The sequence below is a fragment of the Medicago truncatula genome, chromosome 3 (genome assembly GCF_003473485.1).
Source record: "Medicago truncatula cultivar Jemalong A17 chromosome 3, MtrunA17r5.0-ANR, whole genome shotgun sequence".
NCBI lineage: Eukaryota > Viridiplantae > Streptophyta > Magnoliopsida > Fabales > Fabaceae > Medicago > Medicago truncatula.
In genome coordinates, this window is record NC_053044.1 from 47589278 (window position 1) to 47613707 (window position 24430).

Genomic DNA, 24430 nt, shown 5'->3' on the forward strand with positions numbered 1-24430 from the left:
GGGAGAGAAAGTTGTATAAAAATTGTTAAAAAAGGTTGTACAAATATCATTTCTCTTATTTTATAGGAATGTTTGAAGGTAGCACAATATTGAAGCACGTTAGTGATGATACTAACTAACGTTTTCTTTTTTTAATAGAAAAGCAAAAGGTAAAACATGGAGATTTTAATAAAGAGAAGTTAAGAAACATATTATTTTTAAGGTTTAATAGCAGTTTTAACCCCTTAAGTTTTGTATCTTTGGCAGTTTGGCTCCAAGGCCAATTTTGATTCGGTCTAAGCTGACGTGGCATCCTAAGTAAGGTGCCACGTGTTATTTTTATTACCAAAAATTAGCCTTGGGGTCAAAACTGTTACAGTTGCAAAGCTTAGGGGGCGATTTTGTAGTTTTTTTTTCGTAGAGGGCCAAAATCGCAACTTTGAGAAAATTAGAGAGTTAAAACTGCTATTAAGCCTATTTTTTTAAGATTAGTTGATGAAATTTATATGGATCTCGCTCCTTTGTATACAGCCGGCGAAGCTAATCAATTTTTTTATAGGTGGCCAAGATTAGAAGAATTTTTTATAAGAAAAAAATCACAATATTTCTGCGTATATAAATTGTAAACTAAGGTATAACACTAAAAAAAAATGTAGCTATTTTATGGTGAACGTTGAAAAATGTGTGAAAGTAAAAGTGTGCATAGCACTTCCCTTAAATAAATAAATAAATAAATAATATAATATTTTGATTTCTAACAAACGAAAAATGCATGACAGAATGGTAGATTTCTTGCACTCCTCCTTAAACAATGATTAGTTAATCCAACAGGATGCGGAGGGGTTAGAAAAAGTGAGGTGCAAGTAATAATAATATTAAGAAGAAAGAAGATAAGATGGAACAAAGCTTGGAAGAAAAGAAAAACAAAAAGCGGTGATTCAAGAATTTTGACAATGGATAACGCACTCTCTCCTAAACTAGAAACAGAGAAGCAACGATTTTTCAACGATTGCAGTGCACGCATCAATATAGTAATAGTAATATAAATAAATGCCACCACGTTTTAACAAACATATACACTAATAAATATATTAATAATAATAATAATACAGTATTCAATTCCTTAGTCTCTGTCTCTGAATCATCAACAAAATTCTCTGTATCTCTCAAAAACTTACGTAAAAAAAAGAAAAAGTCTTCCTAAAAAAAAAAAGAAGGTAAATATCACCTTTCTGGAGTTCAGCAGCAACCTCAATCAATCACAAAACCAAGCAAATTAAATCAACAAGGTGAAAAACTTTGATCCTGCTATTTATTTTTTGAAATAAATCTATTGGTATGATTTTGGCTATTAACTGCTTATATTGACTTGAAGTAATAGACTGCTTCTGGATTGGTGATTATAGTTGTTATGAATTATGCACATAATTTGGTTCTGCCTCGGTAATCATTAGAACAAAGTTGTTTCTAATAGGTTTGACCTTGGAATATATTTACTATAATATTTGCATAAGTTACTGTAAATGACACCAAAATATGGTTGGTATATCCTTACTATCAGTTGGATTAGCTTTGATATTTTAATTGATTACTCTTGTTTATTTTCTAACAACATTTTTCATTTTTTACTTTTTATTTGAGTTGCTGGAATGACATTTGATTATGACTTTTTCATATTAATAATTGTCACATAGAAGATGGAAGCTAACTAGAAAAAATGCATTTCCAGAAATACTTAAAACAATATTTTGAATTTTTCAGAATTTCCAAAGTGTCTTTTCTGAAGTATACTTTATCAATGAAAATGGAAACAAGAAACACTAAAATAACCGGTTTGTTTACGATGAACCGCGCGCATTGTCACATTCTAGCCTCTGGTGGTGGTGTTTTGTTTTAATTTGTTTCAATCAATCCAATGTTTTTACCTCTGTTGTTTGATATTATTGAAAGCAGGCTTAGTAGCAATATGGGAAATACAGAATCAATGTCTCAATCTCAACATGAATTTTACTACCAACACCCTCCTAATTATGATGGGAGTTCAGTGAGTAACAGTTATCATCAACCTTCTTCTTATACTGGGAGTTTGGATAGCACTACCTATGATCAACCCTCTGCTTATACCGGAAATTTGGGGAATACTAACCATCATCAACCGTCTTCACATGCTACAAGTTCGGTGAATACTCGCCATCATCATAACAAGCAACCAACATATATAGCTGACAATTTCAGCTCATTGGATCAGGTCTTCACTGTTAATTTTGTTATGTGATTTATGGAGCATATTAGCAGTAAAGGGGTAGCCCCTTTTCAAGCTGCATCGATTGTATTTATGCAGCTATTTTGAAGAATATTAATTAGCCTTCACATGTTAGACTTGACTAATAGAAACTTCGTGCTTATAATAGAAGATTTATGACACTTTCAGGTTGTTTCTGCTTTGAGAGAAGCTGGTTTGGAATCTTCAAATTTGATACTTGGTATTGATTTCACCAAAAGCAATGAGTGGACAGGTTAGTCCTTTTAAAATGAATTTATTTTACATGCATATATGGATATGATCGTATGAATGTAGAAATGTCACACTGTGATAATTATAGGTAAGTATTCGTTCCATCGGAAGAGCCTTCATCATATCGGAAGTGCTCCTAATCCATATGAGCAAGCAATCTCCATAATTGGCCGGACTCTGTCTACTTTTGATGAAGATAATCTGATACCATGTTTTGGGTTTGGTGATGGTGAGTATTAAGCAGATGCTTCTGAATTTAGAGAAATTATGTGTTTTCTCTTTTGTTGATTTCAATGCATTTACTTATGTAGCTTCTACACACGATCAGAATGTGTTCAGCTTTTATCCTGATAATAGAGTTTGTCATGGTTTTGAGGAAGTACTTGCACGCTATAGACAGATTGTTCCACATTTGAAACTGTCAGGTTTGTGTTACTACATCTTTATCTGTCAGTTCAGTTTTTACTTTTTTTTTTTTTTTGACAAATAGGCATACCATAGTTATTCTAGATAGAGAGACAGTTGCATTATGATTTCCTGTATATGGCGCTAAGCATATCATGAGTTCAAAATTTTAAGCACCTCTGAGCCTAGGATTGAGGTTGAGCTATGTTGAATTTGTGATTATGTGTCTAAATCAGACTACACTGACACTCATCTCTATTTATAAATAAACACAATAAATACTAATTGATATGATTTTCTAATTCCAATCCTAATAATTATTATTAGGATTTGATTCTTTGATTCTAACTAGCTACTATGCTATGCTGACTCTACACTTGACAACTTATACTTTGGTCTGCCAAAGCTCCTTCTACGGTTAACCTTTTTGTTTGGATGGTGGTACATGATAGGATTGACACGGCCTTTATCCTGATATTTTGTGTTACATGCTCTAGATTTTTTGAAATAATCTCCATATCTTGAATTGTGAGGTAACTTGAACTGGAAGTATGAATTAAAATGTCAGAATAACGTTGAATCTGAGCCCCTTACTATATGTTAATCTTCATTTCTATCCAGAATGGTGGTACAAAGGCAATGATATGATATCTAAATTTAATTATAACAACTCCCTCATTTTTGTTATAGGGCCAACTTCATTTGCCCCTGTAATTGATGCAGCAATTGACATTGTGGAAAGAAACAACGGTCAATATCACGTTCTTGTCATTATTGCTGATGGACAGGTTATATCTATTTATTGTTTCGCATGACATGCTTTCTTTGCTTATTTTCCTACATTTCTATTTTTTTTTCCTGAACATCTTTCTTTCCCCCCCAGGTTACTAGAAATCCTGGTACACCGCATGGAAAGCTTAGTCCACAGGAACAGGCAACCATTACTTCCATAATTGCTGCAAGGTAAAGTAACTTTTCTGTATTTTTTTGCTGTTGTTTATGGTATTTGTGTTTTATGTGGAGAGATTATGATTTTCAGTCACTATCCTCTCTCAATTATTTTGGTTGGAGTTGGAGATGGACCATGGGACGAGATGAAACACTTTGATGATAACATTACTGGGCGTGTTTTTGACAACTTTCAGGTATTTAATAGCACTTGAACATTCAATACTGTTGCGTTTATGGTAACTTTCACCGTTGTAGAGAGATATTAAATTATCAGGATTTGTCGTATAAATGACAAAGGCGATATCACGTCAGCTAATTTGAAATGTTTTGTGAAACTGTTCTCATGGTTGAGAGTTGAGACATAACTCTAAAAATTGGTAAATGTAAGATGCCTTACAAATGGGTTTACCTAATGTCTGATACCATGGTTAGATTATGCAGGACATTGGGTTAGTAGTTGAGATAAAGTGATAAACCTTTTCTCACAAATTTAACATTTTTAAATTCCACGCTGTTCCGTGGTAATCATATGCTGCAACGCATCCAGCATTCCATATCTTAGAAAGTTAATCTTAATTCTAGCATTATGAATTTCCTTCTGATGAAATTGATTAATCATCAACTGTTTTCCATTTTATTCATGTAGTTTGTAAACTTCACAAAGATCATGTCTGAGAACACAGAAGCATCCAAGAAGGAAACAGAATTTGCACTTGCTGCCCTTATGGAGATTCCATTTCAGTACCGTGCAGCCCAAAATATACAACTTGCCAAGTAAGTTGTGGATTATAAATATAATGGCTATACTACTAGATTCAAGGATAACTGAGTGTCAATTCCCATTTATGCAGTAGTGAACCAGTTCATTATCAACATAAAAGACCTCTCCCACCACCTAAGGAAATAATAGATCACGATAATGCATTCATAGCGACTCCACGCATTACAAATTTCGATTCAATTGAACCAACAGCTCCAGCCAGTGCAGAACCAGTATGTTTCCTTGTCGCTCCCTGTATCTTTCCTACTGCAACGATTCATTTCAAAATGATAAATGAACTGTGAGATTAACATATTTCTTGTATTGAAGGTATGCCCCATTTGTCTAACAAATCCAAAGGACATGGCTTTTGGATGCGGTCATACAGTAAGTCAATTTATTATATACTTGTGCAAATAATAAAACTTGAGACGTGGATTAAATGCAATAGTAAAGTGGTTGCATTTCGCTAAGCATCATTTTTTTGTAGATCATAGATTTTGATCCACCGTAAAAAGAATGAAATTTTAACAGAAAACTAGCGACAATCATCATTCGATCAAAATCACACAGATGTGAACATTTTGAATGTTGATACCTCATTGGAAAAAATGTTCTATTTTCACCGCCAAAAGAACCATTCTATTTTCACCCGCCAAGTGGAATTACCACACAGAGGAACAAATGCATTTTTGTTTAACCTCCATGTAAAAGTGGATCTGGTTCTTATTCTTATATGCTCTGTTTTTTATTTATTTTTATTTTTTTTATGTAGACTTGCAAGGAGTGTGGCGCAACATTATCTTTATGCCCTATGTGCAGGCAGCAAATTACTACTCGCTTGAGATTATATACTTGAGTCAGATTTCTTGCAAATTTATTCTATAACATTGTATCGCCCCCATTGATATATAAATAGTCGTATATATTACACCATTTCTTTACAATTCAGCTTAAGAATGAGATGTATAGAAATGTTGAGTGTAAATGTGGTCCTTAAACAAAGTGTTCATTGAGATGTATATCTAAATTTTCTCTGAAGTTGCTAAATATTTTGAAATTCTACTTACCTCCCTTAAATTTGAGTGAAGTTGATTTTAGAGCGAATTGTTGGTACATGTGTTTCACCCACCATGTTTGTACATGTGTTTCACCTACCATTTTTCACGTGCAACAAGTTTTTCCTTGCAGCGTATTGCAGATGAAGTAGCTTACTATATGGCTACTCGTAAGTAAAAAAAAATTTAATTGACCTCATAGGAGTTGCTGACTACTATTTTTCACCATTAAATCTATAGTTAACAATTTTTTTTTAAAAGAAATCTATAGTTAACATATTTAACTATTTAGATTACAAATTTATTGCAAACAAATTTCGAAACTACAGAACAGTCTTTCTAGTGTCCTAATTACTAAAATCCTAAATCTACTCCAAAAACAAAATCTTAAATCTACAATACCACTCCTCTTCTTCAGTGGCTTCTCTTACATCTACCGTGCCAAAAAAAATCAGCCATTTGATACATGAAGGAGAGACGAATACGGTCACATGAGCAGGTCGTAGGACTCCGTCTGCATAACTTGTGGAATTTAAAGATGCCTACAATTGTAACACTGGTGTCAACCCCAAATAACCAGACTTGGAATATATTTACATTTACTGCCTATTATGGTATACAATGCACAGTATTGTTCAATACAATTGTTATGACACTGCAACGATAATGAACTGTATAGCAGAAATTTAAGTAAAAAAGATGCATACAGATTTTACATTGTGGGTGTGATAGAGATACTAGGATGTCAGATGGTTCCGAACAAACAGAAATACACAGAAAACCTTTAAATCTCTTATTAAACTGGTTCTAAATTACATAGTATATAGACAAGAAAAGGTCTACTCCATATTGACCCGAGATCGAGCTCAAAGCAACAACCTCCTATTTTTTCCTTAGTATATGAACTACTGAGCTCCAAAACATTGTGTCAACCCTATTAACATAGCTCAAGTCCTCTCAACAACATATACAACAACAACCAAACTTTATACCACTAAATAAGATCGACTACATGGATCAAATACGCCATAATGCTCTATCATGAACTGTATTTCGATCTATCTCATTAATCTTTAGATCTATCTTAATAGTTTCTCTTATAATTTTTAGGTTTTCATCTGCCTCCAGTGATCTGACTACACTCGCGTTCTACTCTCCTTACCACAAATCTTCTATCTAGATGTCCAAACCACCTAAGTCTATTTTCCACCATCTTTTCTACTAGAGGCGCTACCCCAACTCACTAATGTTGTAATTTCTAGTCCCATCTCATAGTCTTATCACACATCCAACATAACATTATCATCTTATCTAAGCTTATTTCATTCTCGTGTTGGTTTTTCACCGTCCAACACTCTTCCATACCCTCTCAACAACATATACAATGAAAAAATATTTAAGAAATACCGATTTATTTGATAAATATCTCACAAATAGTATTTGAAAGATAAAAAAAGTACATGTGTTTGAAACCATCAATCCTATTATACTTTATTAAAAAATTGCATGACGTATTGGAGACAAATTTAGAAGGCAAACATGGGAAACCTTCATTCTTTTATAAAAGAGCCTTTATTTAAATGATGTAGTTTTGTAGCCCGATAATATATATGATAATGCATGCCAACGTTTGTTCAATTTTGTCTTTCTGTATCTGTCCCCGTAAAATATGCAAGGAAAATTTTATCGTACAAAAGAAAAAAAAGAAAGAAAAAAACTAGCTTGCTGCGAAGATAGAAGAAAACAATTTTGGTCGTTCTAGTAGTTGTATAAATATTTGATATTTAATGAATGCTCCTGAGTTAAATAATATACAAACATGTTCCAATTGTTGGATATAGAATGGAGTAATGGGTGAAATTCACAAGGGTCACTGACTAGCTTGCTATAAAGATAAAGAGATAATAGCTGAGTAAAAAAATGACCTAGAAAAGCCTCAAAAGCTCCATCTATCCAATTGCAACCTTGCTTCAGCCATATCTTTCTGTGCCTTTTTGCGTCGATAAAAAATTGGACAATCTCGACTGCAACACAGTAATGCAGCATAAATCAGTGGTGACAATGAGTAACTGCAAGTAAATTCCAGGCTCTTGTGCAAAATCCATAAGAGTAGATAAGTAATAACAGCACTACAAACAAGTCAAGGGAGAAGGAGAAAAACAAAACTGTCCTTACGTAATGACATTATTAATTGATATTAAAAAATGCCGGCACTTTAAAAAAACAATTGAGTAACTCAAGCCACCTAAGTATCCCTTAACATAAATTTCACAGAAATACAAACCAAATGAAAATACCTTGTGCAGAGAACATCCTGATGAAGTGAACCTTGGCACTCCTGACACTGTGTCCACAACCTCCCAAAAAGTACCTCTAGATCCGACACTGCAGCCACATGCCCACACTATCACTTATTTTGTCCAATAAAAAACAGCTAGTACCATTTGAGTACAACAAAAGCATTTGAAATTGAACAGAGGGGGTTGGGAGAAGCTACCTTGAGCAACAGTTTTACAGTACAGTTCAGCTTCCCTTCCTTTGCAATGTATGCAGAGAGTGCTAATTCCAGTACTGATTCAAACGCAAAACAAAAAAAAAAAAGGAAGTTATTAGATGCATGAAAAGTAAAAAATGTCAAAGAAGTTGAATGAAAAGCAACATGGAAAATCCACTACAAAAGAAACAAATTCTTGCTTCTGCTTAAAACTTTGATTTGAAAAGAAAATCAAAGTTCCAAAAGCTTTACCACACATCATGTTAATTTTTCAAACCAATACTTAGACTCCCTCTTATTTGCATAGCAAAAAGGTGTTTGTAAACATGCTAAATCTATCATAAAAAGTAAAACCTATGTACTATCAGGTGTCCAACTAGTGCAAATTATACCTAGACTGCTCAAAGTGCAAAGTCATTCATCTTAATTACTAGACAAAAATTGGTTTTATATGTATCACCCTAAGAATCTGATTTTAATTTGAAAACTTAAGATGCAACCATGATATATGCTCATAGAAACTGGCATCAAGAAGAAAACATTCAAGATCTCATAACGGTCTGCATTAATGTCACCTCAATATACAGTACAACAAATGAAAAAGTTACGATGAGAATAAATGGCAAATCTCTCTAGTTTCTATGTCTTTCTTTACTATAACCAAAAGAAGTAACCATTAGAAAGGGAATACATAAAAATAAAATCAGCCAGGAAAATCCCAGTGTGTTAATACAATATGAGACTGGAAGAAAAATAATAATACCTAAGTAAAGCTTTGCAACCAATGCAAGTATACTGCTTCTTGGCAAATTTCATTATACCGCTGTTTGACGGAGTAGAAATAGAAATAGATCTTGTGTGGCTTCCATGGAGAAGTTCCTTGCTAGCATTCTTTAGAATTGGCTCAAAAATTCTTAGAATTGGCTGCAACATGAATGAACCCACTAAAGAACAGCAAACATTGGAGAAATCATTGAAGAAATTAGAAGCATTCATAAAACCAACCTTGCTAATTTGATTCTCAAGATAGTACTGAGGATCTATGGGTATGTTGTTCTCTAGCACATAGATAGGATCCTCTGATCTCTCATAGGCCTGGTTTTCTCACACAGGTTAGTTCAGAGAAAATCTCAATAAATGCTTACAAAACTTGCCAACAAATAAAAGGATCGGGGTCATTTGATATTACCTTGGCACCTTTGGCAGCTTTAATAATAACATAAGGTACTCTGTCTCCAACATTTGGAGCAGTAGCAGCATCTCGCTGTCCAACGCAAAATCAAATAGAATACATTAGTGGCCCATAAAAGAAACTCAACGCTCAACATTGGGAAAACTCAAGTTCCACATAGAGTAAAGATAAGGCCTGAAATGAGTTTATAGAGTGACACCTCTCACCTTACAAGCTGGTATTGTAAGGATAGGTTATGCCAAATATAAAAACCTAATACGGTATCAGAATTTATCGATATGGGCCACACACAAAGCTCAATAGTGCTGGCCGTAATGGGGTGTGTTGACAAAAACCCAAGTCCCACATTAGAAAGAGAGAAGGCCTGAAATGAGTTTATAAAATGTCGCATCCCTCACCTTACAAGCCGGTTTTGTAAAGATGAGTTAGGCCTAATATGAAAACCTAATACTCAATAAGTCTAAAACAATAAATACAACTCTAGCACAAAATAAAACTTCATAGTTCCACAAATGGCATAACTATTAGGAAAATCATCTTTACAAGGTCTGATAAATGGTTTTATATAGCAAATCATTTAGTTTCTTGGCACATATGAGCCTATGATCATATATTGGACAATACTATTGTTCTCTTGCAAAATGAGTCTAATGCTTTGTTGGAATATTTATTGGAGTATTTGCCAATTTACTATTAACCTTTAATTGTTAGAGCTACTAGGATACTAGTATTTTTTATTGTTATTATTCTCCTTGATTTAAGGAGAAAATTAAGTTGTAATCTCACTACTTAAACCAGCTCATGTTGAAGAATAAATAAGAACATCATTCACCTAACGTTGCCGTCAGCCACCACGTCCCGGTTTTAGGAATTTTAACTTCATTCCCTTTTGGTGTACGCGCTTAGAGCACTATCAGACGGGCTTCCCCGTCCCTTAGGATCAACTAACCCATGTGCAAGTGCTATTATTTTCTACATGGCATCAGGGCCCCCGACCTTACGGGTCTCGCTTCCGCATAAGCCTTAGCCATCATCGGCATTTGTTCCGCTTTCATTGCGGTTATTTTTCTTCTTTCAATGCAGCCAGTTCCCAGTCTGATGTCATTGTAACCTAATTCGCTAATGTTCAGGTGTTTGACAATCATACACAGCATATTTTGTGCCAAAAACAACACCATTGCTTTCGTCTCAAAAAATCGAAACCCTCACTAAAAAACAACCGCCAGACGCCGTACCATGCGGCTTTTTCACCGGCGCGTGGAGCCCACTCGCAAGCATTAGTCCGGAGTGTGACTCACAATGATGGGTGGTTTTTTTTCATGAAAATGGAATTGTGCATCAAAGTCCATGTCCCAACACCCCTCAACAAAATGGAGTTGTAAAAAGAAAAAATAGACACTTATTGGAGGTGGCTAAAGCTTTACTTTTCGCAAATAAAGTACCAAATTATTTGTGGGGCGAAGCAGTTTTAATTGCTGTATATTTAATTAACATAATGCACTCCAAAGTTCTAAAGTTTGAAACTCCAATTCATACTTTCAAAGAACGTTTGCCAGTTACTCGTTTCAAATGATTTGACACTAAAAAAATCTTTGATTGCACAGCTATTGTTCATGAACATAAGAACATTGGCAAACTTGAACTTCGTGCTATAAAATGTGTTTTTGTAGGGTACTCTCCAACCCAGAAGGGATATAAATGTTTGTCATTATGGATGTCACATTCTTTGAAAACATGCCTTTTTTTAGGGTTTTGCTAACAAGTGCCCTAAGGGCACTCTTTAGCATTTCCCTTTTTTTTATGATACTCATCTCTAGGAACGGAATTCAAAGGAAGACTCGTTTCAAACAGAGAACATAAGTTTTTTTAAATGATTTTCTCTTGCCTATATCACAATTCTAGAATTTGTACTTCTGCACCAACATAAAATGGCCATGATTCACCAACGGAACCTACTCCTGCTATGAGTAAGGAACTTGATGAATCCAAGCCTACATTTTCGTATGAACAAAACATTGAGAATCTTGAAAATTAAGATAATGAACTAATTAAAATGCCACAAAATGATGAGTCATCTAAAGAGAACAGGTTTCGAAGTGGGAAACAATGATGAAGGCAATGAGTCAACATCCCAACACTGCCATTATAATCTGAATCAGGGAATAATCAACCTCCTACAAAAAGGAATAATAAGTCTATATCTGCTTCTGAGAGTCGTATCATTTATCCTAATATAGATGATCTAATAGCTGTTAGAATACATGTTAGATCTTGCACTAAACAGCTGATGTCCAATTTTATATCATATTCAAACTTGTTCTTGTCTTTTTCTGCTAACACCTCCCAATTGTCTAGTGTAGAGATTCCAAAGAATGTATAGGATGCTCTAGAAGTTCTCAAGTGGAGAGAAGTGTTACTTGAGGAGATGGCAAGAAGATTGTGGGATGTAAGTGGGTGTTTACTGTAATGTATATTTCAAATGGATCAATTGAAATGTATAAAGCTCGATTGGTTGCTAAGGGGTTCACACAAACTTAAGGCATGGACTACTCAGAAACATTTGCTCCTATTGCGAAGTTGAACACTATAAGAATTCTCTTATCTCTTGCTGCAAACCTGGATTGGCCACTACATCATTTGGATGTTAAAACGGTCTTCCTCAATGGCGATTTAGATGAAGAAGTATGTATGGATGTTCCTCCTCGATTTGAAGATAAATTTGGTTCAAATGTGTGCAAATTGGAAAAGTCTTTGTGTGGATTAAAGCGGTCTCCCAGAGCTTGGTTTGAGAAGTTCACTCGGTCCATAAAAAAACAAGGGGGTAATCAAGGCCAAGTTCACCACACCTTGTTCACAAAGTGCTCTCATGATGGAAAAATCTCTACACTCGTAGTTTATGTTGGTGATATTGTTTTTACCGGAGATAATATAGTTGAGATGGCAAGAGTGAAAGAGAAACAAGCTTCCGACTTAGAAATCAAAGACTTGGAATCCTTGAGATACTTACTTCGTATGGAGGTTGCAGGATAGTAGTGTCGCGACAAAAATACATCCTAGATCAGAAAGAAACAGGAATGAGCGGTTGTCGTCGTCGACCAGCAAATACTCCCATGTAGTAAGTCAGTTTATGCATTCTGGAAGATATCAAAAATTGGTTGGTAAACTGATTTATCTACCACATACAGGACCTGAAATTGCCTTATCAGTCAATGTAGTAAGTTAGTTTATGTGTTCTCCTTTTGAGGAACATCTCGATGCAGTTTACAGAATCCTAAGATATCTGAACGCAAATCCTGATGTTGGGATCATGTCTCCTTCTGTAACTTCTAGTAGACAGGTTGGGTTGGGCATGATAGATATAAGATATCTATGCATGAACTTGGGGGGTTGGAATATTTATTCGAGTATTTGCCTATTTACTATTTCCCTTTAATTGTTACAGCTACTAGGATTCTAATATTTTCTATTGTTATTATTCGCCTTTATCTAAGGAGATAATTAAGCTGTAATCTCACTATTTAAATTTTAAACCAGCTCCCTTAGTTGAGGAATAAATTAGAACAGCATTCACCTATTATTCTCTACATGTTTAAAAAAAAAAAGCAGAACAGCCAGTACATTTGATTATAACAACCAACCTTGCGCATCCTTTCAGCGAGTTCAACATGAGCTGTCTTTACTTCATAGTCATCTCCTGTCTTTGTCAAACCCTATCAAAGCAAGCATGCATGTTAAACAAAAGTCTAAAGCAAAACTACTTTAGTAATGCATTCAATCAAATATCAGAATGGTCCACAAGATGCAAATAGCAATATAATAATCAATAGAGGCACCGTAGACCTAATAGACTTCTCACCTTCGTAATAACCAGAAGTGATAAATCCATACGGTTCATGAGAAGATCTGAAATTGCATTCTTGACATGCTGAACTGCCGCAGGAATGTTCTTCTCAATCAGTATTTTGTGAAGGCAGTCATTTACCAAGTTTTTAACCAACAAGCAATTGTCTCTTCGAACTGTTTCAATACCTGAAAAATGAAAATGTAGTTTAAGAGGCATTTCCAAAAAAGCAACGGAAAGATAAAGATTAATGTTTACCTTTAGTGTCCATTTTGTCATGACTATCCTCTTTTGTCCAAAACAAACCAGCATATCTCTTCTTGCTAATCAGGAGATATGGACAGTAAACCTTCTCAAATTCTAGTTTGATAGGCTTCACGATCAAAGTGATAACAAGAACATGAAAAATCAAGATACCAAATAAATGAATCAATTAATTTCTAATACATTCAAAATAAGAACAATGTCTAAAGAAAATGTAATTTGAACTGTACTTTTGTGAAAGTTCCGCTAATATGTTCAGCAGCTTCTTTCCCCAAATCCATAGCATCTTTTACAGTAGAAACACCAAATTGTACCATGACTGAATCTGTGTCTCCGTATATTACCTAACAGCAAGAATAAAATTACTTTGAAAGTCATATGAGAATCTGACATAAAAATACGGCCAATTGATTGTGCTAGCAAAGCATGAAACTACACCAAGACTATATTTGAAATTTAAGAAAATTGATCATAACTAGAAATGTACAATTTACAGGGAAGGATACTGTTTGTTCGATTATAAATGTCCCATGCTAAAATGCAGCACTATAAAAATAGAGAATGATAATTGGAAGCTATACAAAATTAAATCCTAAGTAGAATACCCTGCTTTTAGAGAAAATGTACAGTTTCCTTGTTGATTACCGTTTTATGGCAATTGTTGTCACATGTATGAAGTTTGAAAGGAAAAAAAAACCAAGTGCACATTCATTCCTTCAATAATTAACCCGCAAAAGCCTAGTATGGATGGCATCAAAACAAGAAAAAGAATCTACATATTTGTACCTCAGCATTGTTGTCATATCCATTAAGTCTTGTAAACTTTTCTTCCACAAGCTTTTTAGTGTGCTCAATCATTTGTCGACCTTTACAATGCATCCAACCCATGTATTAATAAGAACTCAATGGAGATGATAACATAAGGATAATTTAAAAAAATAAAGCATCTCAAATTATGAAATGGGAGCAATACCATAGCTCGTTACACTTGATGATATCTCTAGGCAAGGTAACTGACCAATAGAAGCCCCTGTAAACCCATATACAGAATTTGCACTAATCTGAACAAAAAAGATAGAAATTGAATTTAATTATTAGCAGGAACTAGGAATGTTATATTAGTATAATGTAATTATTAGCAGGAACTAGTGATGTTATATTAGTATAAAGACATAGACATAAATTAGCATGCACATCAGTGACATCTTACCTTCAGAGCCAACTGCCTGCCATCTAGAACAGCCTTCTCAAGGGGATCCTTTGCCTCCTGTAGTACAAAATTATTACAGAAAAAACATTTATTAGCAGAGATAAGATATAGAACTCAATAAACTTTGAATTAATAAAAATCTGTGCTTGACAACAATCTAAAACCAGAGTACATAATATTATCAATATCAACATAAAGGATACCTTTAAGTCTGCTTTTGCCCTTTTACGGGCTGCTAATAGCTCTTCAAGTATTTCAGGAAGTATGCCCTAAATTTACTCTCATTACATTAGTGCTCAACTTCATACAAGTATTAACATCTAAATGAAATAGGCATCAAGCCTAAGAGTAAAAAGTGAAGTAGTAAGTTTAACCGGCAACATACTTTCTGTAAATTTGATTTAACAAATGTTTCACCAGATGGCGTTTTGTTCATTGACTCCAGGGGGATGTTGAGCATGCGAGCATTTTCAGGGGTCACCTTAAAGAACAAAAGACATAAAAAAAATTACCAGTTGTTCCCTAATATATGTTGAACTAAGCTAATCTGTAAATTGTATTGATGAAAGCATTCAAGCTTGAGGTTGGAACTACACGCAGAGGAAGAGTTACCAGTGTGCAATAACATAAATTATATGCCATCATAATAGACGGATACAAGGAAGCAAAATCCAAAGTAGCAATTGGCTTTTCATAAAATCCAGCCCTTGCCTCTAATACCTGCAAGTTGTAAAGTTCACTAGTCATGCATTGAAAGAAAACAGTTGGATAACTAAAATATTCAAAAGGAAAATAGGGGAAAAGGTGCAGTAACATAACTTTCTCCAAAACTTATGCACAGCACCATGCCTAAAGATACTAAAATTTGAACATGCTTTCAATTTTTTGTATTAAAAGAAGTAAAAGAACAATAAAGATTAATCAAAAATTTAAGAACAATGATTGGAACTGCTCGAGAGAATGGAGAGGAACACTTGGAAATGTATAAAGACAATCTGTACCAACACTGTCACAAAGGAGGAGTTCAATAGTTTCCTGAGTTAACAAGACAATACTCAGGCAGTGACGTGAAAAGAAGCTCCAGAATCGGGAAACCAGGCAGTGGAACCACTAGTAGATGGAGCATTGGTGATCATTGTACTAGGTTGAGAAAATTGGAGTGTTGGAGGTGTCTGTTGAGTAGGAGGATGAGTCCAGTTGTTGAATGGACCATGACCATAAGTGATTGCACTATAACCAAGGAAGTTTGAACCATAGTTGAGCATTCCATGAGGATTAGTATTGCAGGAATCAACACAATTAGGTAAAACCCCTGAGTAATTAGGAGGAATAGGTGCTTGAAACTGATGATTAAACCTATGCCAACAAATGGAGGCTAGAAGACCAAATTTGAAGCAAACTAGGCATTGGACGTAGGAGTGAGTGGGGTTGAGTAAGGCAGCGTCTTCAACTATTTTCCTCTTAATTTGTCAAGAAGTGTCTCATGAGCAATAAGGAGGGATTCAACCTCATAAATGTCAATAGTCTCAAATTTACTTTCAAGAACAGAAATAGCAGCACGACTGAATTTCTGTGGTAAACCTTCTAGAATAACATCTAGATGTTGATTACTAGGGACTGGATCACCAATTGAAGCCAAATTATCAATAAGATTGCGCATTAGAAGGAGATATTCTAGTACCATACGATTTTCCAGCAGTGTACATCGCAACTCAACGTGAAGTTGCTTTGCTTTGGCATGCTTTTTCTTGTGAAAATAGGCCAGAAGTTTTCCCACAGCTCGTAAGCATGAGTGCATCTAATAACCCTCGCAATAATTTCGCTGGAGAGTGGATTGAAGCCACAACAATAGCATATGGTCTTTCTGACGCCATTGACGAAACAATGGATTCATCGTTCACTATGCATGATCTTCTGCAATGAGAAAACGCGGCGGAATCGACGTCGAGATTGTGAGCGTTGATGTACAGTTCAACTTGTCACCAAACGAGAAATTTTTTTCTTGTTCGGCTTCTATAAAATCTTCAATGCAAAAACAAGTGTAGATCGAGTCAATTGTTCATTATCAAGAAAAGAACCAAGAGGAATAGCAGTTCAGGTCACTGGAGGTATTGTTCCAATCACTAGCGTTCGCGGCGGAGATGCTATTGGTGACGCCCTGGATTAATGGCTAAGCTGATACCATTTAAAATTTAGAAAGAATTCATAACTTTTGATCTAAAATTTTGTTTTCTTTGATAATGAAAATTCTATTACAATCAAGCCGATAGAACCAGGAACTGGACACCTGACTGGTCTAGTCAGCTTATTCCTAAATTAATTAAACCGGTCTATATTCGGTTGGACCGGTAAGATTGAGGCCTGTCCGGTTTGATGAGCGCGCATTATAATTAAAAAATTAATTTGGCAAATGTTGCTTTAGGCAGAGGGAATTGTACCCCCAGTTCACAACCTACATAGAGTGTTGATTGAACCATTGAGCCAAGAGTTGTTCTTGTTAAGTGATATGCTTTTAAGTATATATAATAACTATTCAATTTGTTATTTCGTATTTTTTTAGTGCAATTCACAACCTTTTTTACTAATAACCTCACATCTTTATTTTTATTTTTTTATGTCAACTCTCTTATATCTAATTGTGTTTAAAACTAATTTATGACCTTTTTTAATACATATATGGATTTTGTTATGTGTTTAATTAAGTAATATATATGTTATGGACTTACGGTTAATGAATTTAAATTTGAAGAATGAATTTGTGTGATTATCTAAATTTGTCTAATAACTATTTTGACAACTAATAGGTGATATGAGATATTTTAGATTTTTTTAGAGTCTGGGTCAACCGGTTCAACCCGATTTAATACCTATAAAATTTCGTTACATAGATAAGTTTATGCAACCGAGTCATCCAGTTTTAACCGGTTCAATCATGTATTCAACAAGTCACCCCGTGGTTCGACCAATGACCCCATGACCTTGCCAGGTTGATGAACGATCCCGTTTTAAAACATTGGTAACAGATTTGCCTAATGATGACCGACTGTTGCCAGTCCCATGAACAACTGTCAGGTGCCAGCTGTATACAGCTGATATGACTAGTAACTAACTTGCTCTAACCCTAACTAACTCGACTTAAGCTCCTTCTCTTATACAACTCATTACATGAAAAGGTGATGATGATAATAATTTGCAGCAGCATCATTAAACTTTGCTCTTATTGTAATGTGCATGTTAAAATTTGGGGTCTAAATCATCCTTATAAAACCAACTTATAAGGTGAGTATTGTCTCCTCTTTATAAACTATTATCAAGAGTCTTATCTATCTGATGTGGGACTGAGTTTTCCCCAATACACTACTTCACATTCAGCACTCTTTGGGCTTGGTACGTGGATAGGTAGGTGGCCCTTGAATTTGACTAGCTCTGATACCATGTTGAAATTTGGGGCCTAACTTGCTCTAACCCTAACTAACTTGACTTAAGCTCCTTCTCTTATACAACTCATTACATCAAAGGGGCCTAACTCATCCTTACAGAACCGGCTTATAAGGTGAGGAGTGCCTCCTTTTTATAACTCTTATCAAGAGTCATATCTATCCGATGTGGGATTTGGGTTTTTCCCAATATAGTGGAAATATTACATTTACATTCATATCTAACCTCACCAAGAAATTCATGTAAAATAATTTTGTAGTCAAGATAAACATTATAATTTTTAGATCTCTTCATTCATGCATCAAAACAAATATATAATCTAATTTGTGGTGAAAAGTGTAAATAAAACTCCTAGAAGACCCATACAACATAATATTTAAATATTTTCATATCACTTTAGAAGACCCCAGACATGCAAACATGCATGTGGAACATTGATAGAAGAAATGAAAGTAGGTGAATTATCCAAAATAATGAAGCAGAATAAGAAATGAGTGAACTTACAGTGGCACCTTCAAATGTTCCTTGTTCTGAGCCTGCCTGCTTGGCATTAGGAATGACCAGATTCTTTTGTTTTGCCTTCCTAAGAAGTTGAGAAAGCACCTAGAAGGGAAGGGAAAAAAAGAAGTCGTTGTTACTGCCACTAATCAAATGTGTCAATCATTTTCGATACTTAGCCCATCATGAATTATAAGGTTTACCTTGATGCTCTGGCCCCTGGAAAGTAGAAAGGAAATTGGGACACCTGTTACACGAGCCATTTCCACATAATTGTAAACGAACATCAACTTATCCAAAAGTCGTTGGGGGAGGTATGCATCCTGCACTCAGCCAAGCTAACTGAATGTTAACTGTTAAATTTGATTCACATTTTGTTTTCCTTCATGAGTAATATACCCATAATGGATTCACCATATTTGGCTCAAAAAACATTAATGGATAAAAGAACAACCACTTTAAATTCTTAGAGTAATAACCTAAATGAATTGTCAAGGATTTTAAACTACTTAGGCAGTGTTTCATGCACAAATTAGAACAAAACAAAACGAAATATGAGATATATAACTAATGTTTTATGTTTGGTGCATATTGAAAGTATAACGAACGAGAAAGACAAAAGGTAAAAAAAAAAAGAGATACATTTCGGTTTCCCTAAAAAACGGGTGGAACTAAAAACATAAGATAATTCCAGTTCTGTTTTGCGCATGAGCCAAAAGATACCTGAAAGGCTTAAACTCTAACTTTCTCTTTCGCACATACTTTTAAGATAAAATAATATGAAGGTGTGAATTCATTGTGCATCTAAATACCTAATATTCAGTATTCGTAGTGTGTATTGTCAGAAATAATTTGATTCACTAAAAAATTACTAGAGAGCCAAGAGGTTACGAGATGCTCTTCAGGTTTATGACTATTAGGTTTTTGCATTAGACATAACTAATCTTAAAAAACCGGCTTGTAAGGTGAGGGAGGGGTGCTACTCTTTATAAACTCATTTTAGGTTTAGGCCTTATCACAATTCAATGTGGGGCTTGAGTTTTCTCAATGCACACCTCTCACCCATGACTATTGGGCTTCGTGCGTGGATATAAATGGTGAGTGGTCTATGGATAGACTCTAATACCATATTAGGTTTTTATATTGGGTCTAAGTACTTACATAATTGGCTTGTAAGTTGATCGAGATGTGCCACTTTTTGAAAGTCATTTCAGACTTTACCTGTATTCAATGTGGGGTTTGGATTTTTTCCTAATAATGATGAATCTATTGCCATCAAAAAACATTCAAGAAAATTTTGCCACATTGTTAGGTGATCTCAAAAAATTCAGGTATCATAAAAAAGGAACCATAATATGAACCTTCAAGCAATACACAGCAAGGCGCCTTCTAGTTTCTGCATTTCCATTCTGAAGATCAGATATAATTGAATGATGAACATCCTCCTTCTGCAGTAGAAGAATGTATAGTGACTGTCAATAATTGACATTCATTTGAACTTTCGCTAAGAAAAACAAAAGAAGATTCCATTAACAGAAGCGGTTTGGATAACAGGGGTTATATGAATAGGCCCCAAACACAAGAGGATTTCACAAAATAATACAAACAGCACATATTGTAAACAACCAAAATGAATTTTCCCAAGTTACAACCCCATTGTAAATTTGTAATCTATGTCATGACTATATTATCAGGTGAACACATGCATCGAATCATGAAGTGTAAATCTACAAAGAGTCATGCTAACAAGTGCCCTAAGGGCACTAGTTTAGAAAGCAATAACAATTTTCCAAGTCAACAAGAATTTCAAAAAGTTGAATACACCACTTTTCAAGATGAAAATTCTATATTTACATAACTGAGGGCACTCTTTAGCATTTTCCATCTACAGAGATATTTATTATTTATGATTTCCCAGATCCATTTGAAAGAAAAGAAAGAATGACGGAAAATATGATTTGCTTGAAATAATGCCAAAAGTGTGACCATACCTGCTCGGAAAGGAAATGTGCCGACACAGAATTCAATGAATACGAACTTAACTTGTAGTCTCTTTGCATAACCTGCAAATAAGAACAAAACAAATAAACTTATTCAACAATAGATCTTGATCATTCAAGTAAAAGGTAATCAAAGCAAACCAAATATTGACAGAACCTGGAGCAGATCAAATTGGACTCGCCCTTCTACGGTAACTTCTTTGCTTTCCCTGATCCCATACTGCCTACAAAATGATTAACTAACACTGAGATAGATGGTCGAAATGATTGGTAAACATAAAACCAAAAAGATAAACAATCTCCGATATTCATGGGAAATGTTAAGGGAGTAGAATATTGTACTCAATTTAGGAACTGAGTTCGTATTTTTATGGTTGATGCAACCTACCTACCCTCCAAAAGAAAAGAAATTCAATTACTGAAAAAATAATGGTAGATGCAGGAGGTGATTATGTCACTTTACCTTGATGAAAAAGTTGTATCTTTTACACGAACTCTACTGTTCCTGATACGGCCCAGAATTGGAAATTCTGCTATCTTTAGGGTCGCAGCTCTCTGAAATCAAGAAAGGAAAAATTATATCATATTAACGAAGTAATCATAAACAAATGCAGAATATTCATTTATTTCTTATTTATAAAACAGAACCTGTCAAATATTAACTCTAAGAGTACTGTTTAATATAAAAGTTAAATCAACACCTCAATAAGATACGGCAAGTCGAATTTGCAAATGTTATATCCAATAATAATATCAGGGTCCACTTCACGGATGAAATCCTGCAAATAAAAAAAGGCTCCAACATATTATATAAAGAATAAAAGATAAAAGGATGACATTTCATTTACCAGATGCATGATATCGAATAGACTTGTGATCTGCATGTGCAGAATACAGATGATGATACTCTTACCAATAACCATTAATGAAGTTAAAAGCACCACAAAACATCATAATATATCGTGAAACGTGCAGGACGTCGGATATGTAATTAGCATATCTTAGCAACTAGTTTGCTTAGGGTGGTAAGTCAAATTTGCATGTTTTGTTAAAATTATTATGCCTGATGCCTCATACATAGTTTACGCAAGCAAAAAAAAAAGTACCCTCCAAGCTAGCAGGACTTCTCCTTCTGTATCAAATGACATCACATCAACACCAACAATAGGGGAACATGAGTTAAGGGTCATCACGTTACGAATTAATGGCTGGTCCTCTCCTTGTAGAGTTACCAGATTAGCAATCTGTAAGAAAGTGAGAATTTTTTGTTCAAAAACGATAATACGGATCAACAATCAAGGATATTCGGCTATGAAAAGATGGTGCGTTGGACCTGAATCACGGGATCATGGGTAGGTTCAGGGAAGTGACCTTTGCGACCGGCACATTCAATGTCAAAACTCAAAATGCGAAACGGAGCCATCCTTGAATATTCCCCTTCTGGAGCATGACTAATCAAATCGGAATACCTATAACATTGTTAAGGGAATAAAAGAAAAAACTACAAGTTTGGCATTCCAATAACTCTTAAAAGCAAAAAATTTATGCTACCGTGAGAAAAAGGATACAAGCAATCAAACTCTAACTGGCAGTAAGACAAGCTTTTCGTTGTCTTTTTATATTTGCCAGCAGGAATTTCAATCCAATTTCCACCAACTATGTTGCAATCAATCATGAAACGAAGAGCAAAAAGTACATTGCTTTCATAAGTCATGAAACTTTTCATGCCAAGACCATCAATCTGAATACCTCTATCAAGAATACCTGCCATGTTTCCAAATTTTGGCAACAAAAAACTTAAAACGCGGACAAATTGTAGTTGATAAATTCAGTTATCAAAACAAAAATTCAGTCATATTAGATGCAAAAATTCAGTCATATTAGCTGATAAAGCATGTCATAGCCATTCCCCCCAGACATAATATGGTATCGAAATACAGCAAATGAGAACTAAGAATGTAGCTTAAATATCAATCAGGCAATACTGGATTTCAATGAGTTTCAATAAGATTAATAATATATTGGACATAGAATGTCTACTAAAATATCTAAGCTTACCACGGCAGCTAGCAACCATTGTTGGGAGTGCAACCGTAATTTTGATAAAGGGATGTAAATCTGTTTGCTGATAGTACATAATGCTCTTTTTCTGCACAAAGACAACATCACGAACGTAGTTTCCTTGTACGTTGCTGTTTCTATTGGCTTCTCTCATCCTTGCCTGATGCATCACAAAAATTATAAGTACATTGAGGTACATCCAAAAGCCAAAAAGTATCCATTTTCTTGATTAACAACAAGTAATTTTAAGTACTAAGCTGGATACCTCGAGTACTTTCTGAAAACTGGAGAGATCTTCTAGTCTCATTCCAGGTGGGCAGTTGATGTAGAAATATGGTTGAAACCCGTGAACCTTGCCGCAAACACTGTGTCCTAACAAACATAGAAAATACAAGTTTATTATAAAATTCCTGCAAAAACTGCATGGTTGAAGAAAAAAATAACATTAACTAACCTTCCTTCGTTACCCCGAATATTCGAATTATAGCAGCAGGTCCAGATATTTTTGGTGTAAACTCTTTGCGACTCTCTCCAATCACATAATCAATCTCCAACTGCTGAAAAACTAAAAAAATCGAAGAACAAAATTAAAAATTAAATTCCAGCAACAAAAATAAAGGCAAATATTAATACAAATTAAAAACCCTAGAGACGAGAAAAGGGGAAAAGTTGAACAGAAATTGATGCAATAGAATTACTCACGAACGCTACAAGATTGAGAGAGATACTCCTGAGAGAGAGGAGGACGATTCCACTTAGCAAGACGAGAAGCTAGGGCTTGGCGTTGTTCTATGTCACGGAGAATTGCGGATTCTTCGTCTTCGGAAATTAGGTTTTCGTCGAGGAAGACGTCTTCGTCCATGAACTCTTCTTCCTGGGACGCTGCATGCTTTGACGGTGGTGGTTGTGACGGAGGCGCCGCCGGACGCTTGCGTGAGTTGGATTTGTTCATTGGAGAGTTGGGATCGGAGAAGAGAGTGAGATGGAGCGGTGTGAGAGTGAGGGTTTGAGTGTAGGGGTAATAAAATTCCCGCCACTTCTTGTCGGTGTTTATAAGTGCTCAGATTTTCCCGCTTGCGGGTCACGTGACTCTTGCCTCGTTGGGCTTCTTACCACGAGTCCTATATTCACAAGTGTGAAGCGTAAGTTTCATTTATACCGGTTTCATTTATACTGGTTTAAGAGGGTTTATCGCTTTATTTTTATTTTTTTTTATGGTAGTCGAAGTTTGAACTCCAGATCTTGCGTATATGCATTGGCCATAATAATTAAGTTAAGCTCACAATGACTTATCGTTTTAATTTGATTGAGTTTAAGTTTATCCCTTTATATTTTTGTTTTATATTATATGCTTGTTATAGAGATTTTTTACTTTTACACTATCTTGAAATTTGATGTCATAATGGTTTAAAAGATAAAAATCCTCAAATTATAAAGTTGAAATCTAAAAAAAATAGTTAAACCAAAATTTGTTCAAACTATGGAAGTAAACACTATTTTTAACCTTATTTTTATCTATCTAAAAACCATGAATATTTTCGATTGGATGCCCCCAGTATTTTGTCTAACTTGATGGACAACGGTATCTGTATTTAGATTTCAATTGAAGAATGAATCATGGTGGTAATCCATAGGGATATATAGTGACATATGTCCTTCAAATCGATGGACTTGTCACAAGTCATTTTCAATTCGACTAATGACAAGATTTGATGGTAATTTCACTTCAGGAATTGGATCAACATTTCGAGGTATATTTACCTC

At 34.8% G+C, this 24430-nt stretch overlaps 2 protein-coding genes across 4 annotated transcripts; one reads left to right on the plus strand and one right to left on the minus strand.

The window, feature by feature from the left end:
* Positions 1–1072: 1072 nt before the first annotated feature.
* Positions 1073–5687, plus strand: LOC11418943 (E3 ubiquitin-protein ligase RGLG3). Of its 2 annotated transcripts, none has more exons than XM_013606115.3 (12): positions 1073–1268; positions 1933–2227; positions 2411–2495; positions 2583–2723; positions 2806–2919; positions 3590–3687; positions 3783–3862; positions 3939–4044; positions 4497–4624; positions 4705–4843; positions 4941–4997; positions 5386–5687. In XM_013606115.3, the coding sequence occupies exons 2-12, from the start codon at positions 1946–1948 to the stop codon at positions 5467–5469; spliced, it is 1314 nt and encodes a 437-aa protein (XP_013461569.1). In that variant the 5' UTR covers positions 1073–1268; positions 1933–1945; the 3' UTR covers positions 5470–5687. The 2 variants fall into 2 exon arrangements, with proteins under 2 accessions (XP_013461569.1, XP_003602643.2); XM_003602595.4 differs by having other exon boundaries at positions 1077–1268; positions 4702–4843.
* A 216-nt stretch (positions 5688–5903) lies between these two features.
* LOC25489857 (DNA polymerase delta catalytic subunit) lies at positions 5904–23758 on the minus strand. Of its 2 annotated transcripts, XM_013606117.3 has the most exons (31): positions 23369–23754; positions 23121–23231; positions 22932–23038; positions 22664–22826; positions 22174–22369; positions 21939–22074; positions 21712–21849; positions 21307–21384; positions 21069–21160; positions 20763–20829; positions 20597–20668; positions 19967–20053; positions 18809–18928; positions 18612–18710; positions 15282–15389; positions 15055–15150; positions 14873–14938; positions 14670–14726; positions 14433–14520; positions 14246–14325; positions 13690–13803; positions 13454–13568; positions 13211–13383; positions 12993–13064; positions 9352–9426; positions 9168–9257; positions 8926–9086; positions 8166–8239; positions 7966–8053; positions 7594–7692; positions 5904–6210 (listed from the first exon to the last, which is right to left on the minus strand). In XM_013606117.3, exons 1-30 carry the CDS (start codon positions 23616–23618, stop codon positions 7605–7607), a joined length of 3261 nt encoding a protein of 1086 aa, XP_013461571.1. In that variant the 5' UTR covers positions 23619–23754; the 3' UTR covers positions 5904–6210; positions 7594–7604. The 2 variants fall into 2 exon arrangements, 1 of the variants encoding a protein (XP_013461571.1); XR_005645296.1 differs by lacking the exons at positions 5904–6210; positions 7594–7692; positions 7966–8053; positions 8166–8239 and having other exon boundaries at positions 8944–9086; positions 12973–13064; positions 23369–23758.
* Positions 23759–24430: the final 672 nt, after the last annotated feature.

What these genes read in the sequence shown, in the direction of transcription:
- LOC11418943 (XM_003602595.4), top strand. Translation starts at nt 1,946, where the DNA reads ATGGGAAATACAGAATCAATGTCTCAATCTCAACATGAATTTTACTAC. An exon ending in ATTTCAGCTCATTGGATCAG is followed by an intron (nt 2,228 to 2,410) that starts GTCTTCACTGTT and finishes TGACACTTTCAG; the next exon opens with GTTGTTTCTGCTTTGAGAGA. An exon ending in CAAAAGCAATGAGTGGACAG is followed by an intron (nt 2,496 to 2,582) that starts GTTAGTCCTTTT and finishes TGATAATTATAG; the next exon opens with GTAAGTATTCGTTCCATCGG.
- LOC25489857 (XM_013606117.3), bottom strand. Translation starts at nt 23,618, where the DNA reads ATGAACAAATCCAACTCACGCAAGCGTCCGGCGGCGCCTCCGTCACAA. An exon ending in ACTTGCCGTATCTTATTGAG is followed by an intron (nt 21,161 to 21,306) that starts GTGTTGATTTAA and finishes TCTTGATTTCAG; the next exon opens with AGAGCTGCGACCCTAAAGAT. An exon ending in TCGCTGAAAGGATGCGCAAG is followed by an intron (nt 9,427 to 12,992) that starts GTTGGTTGTTAT and finishes TGCGTTGGACAG; the next exon opens with CGAGATGCTGCTACTGCTCC.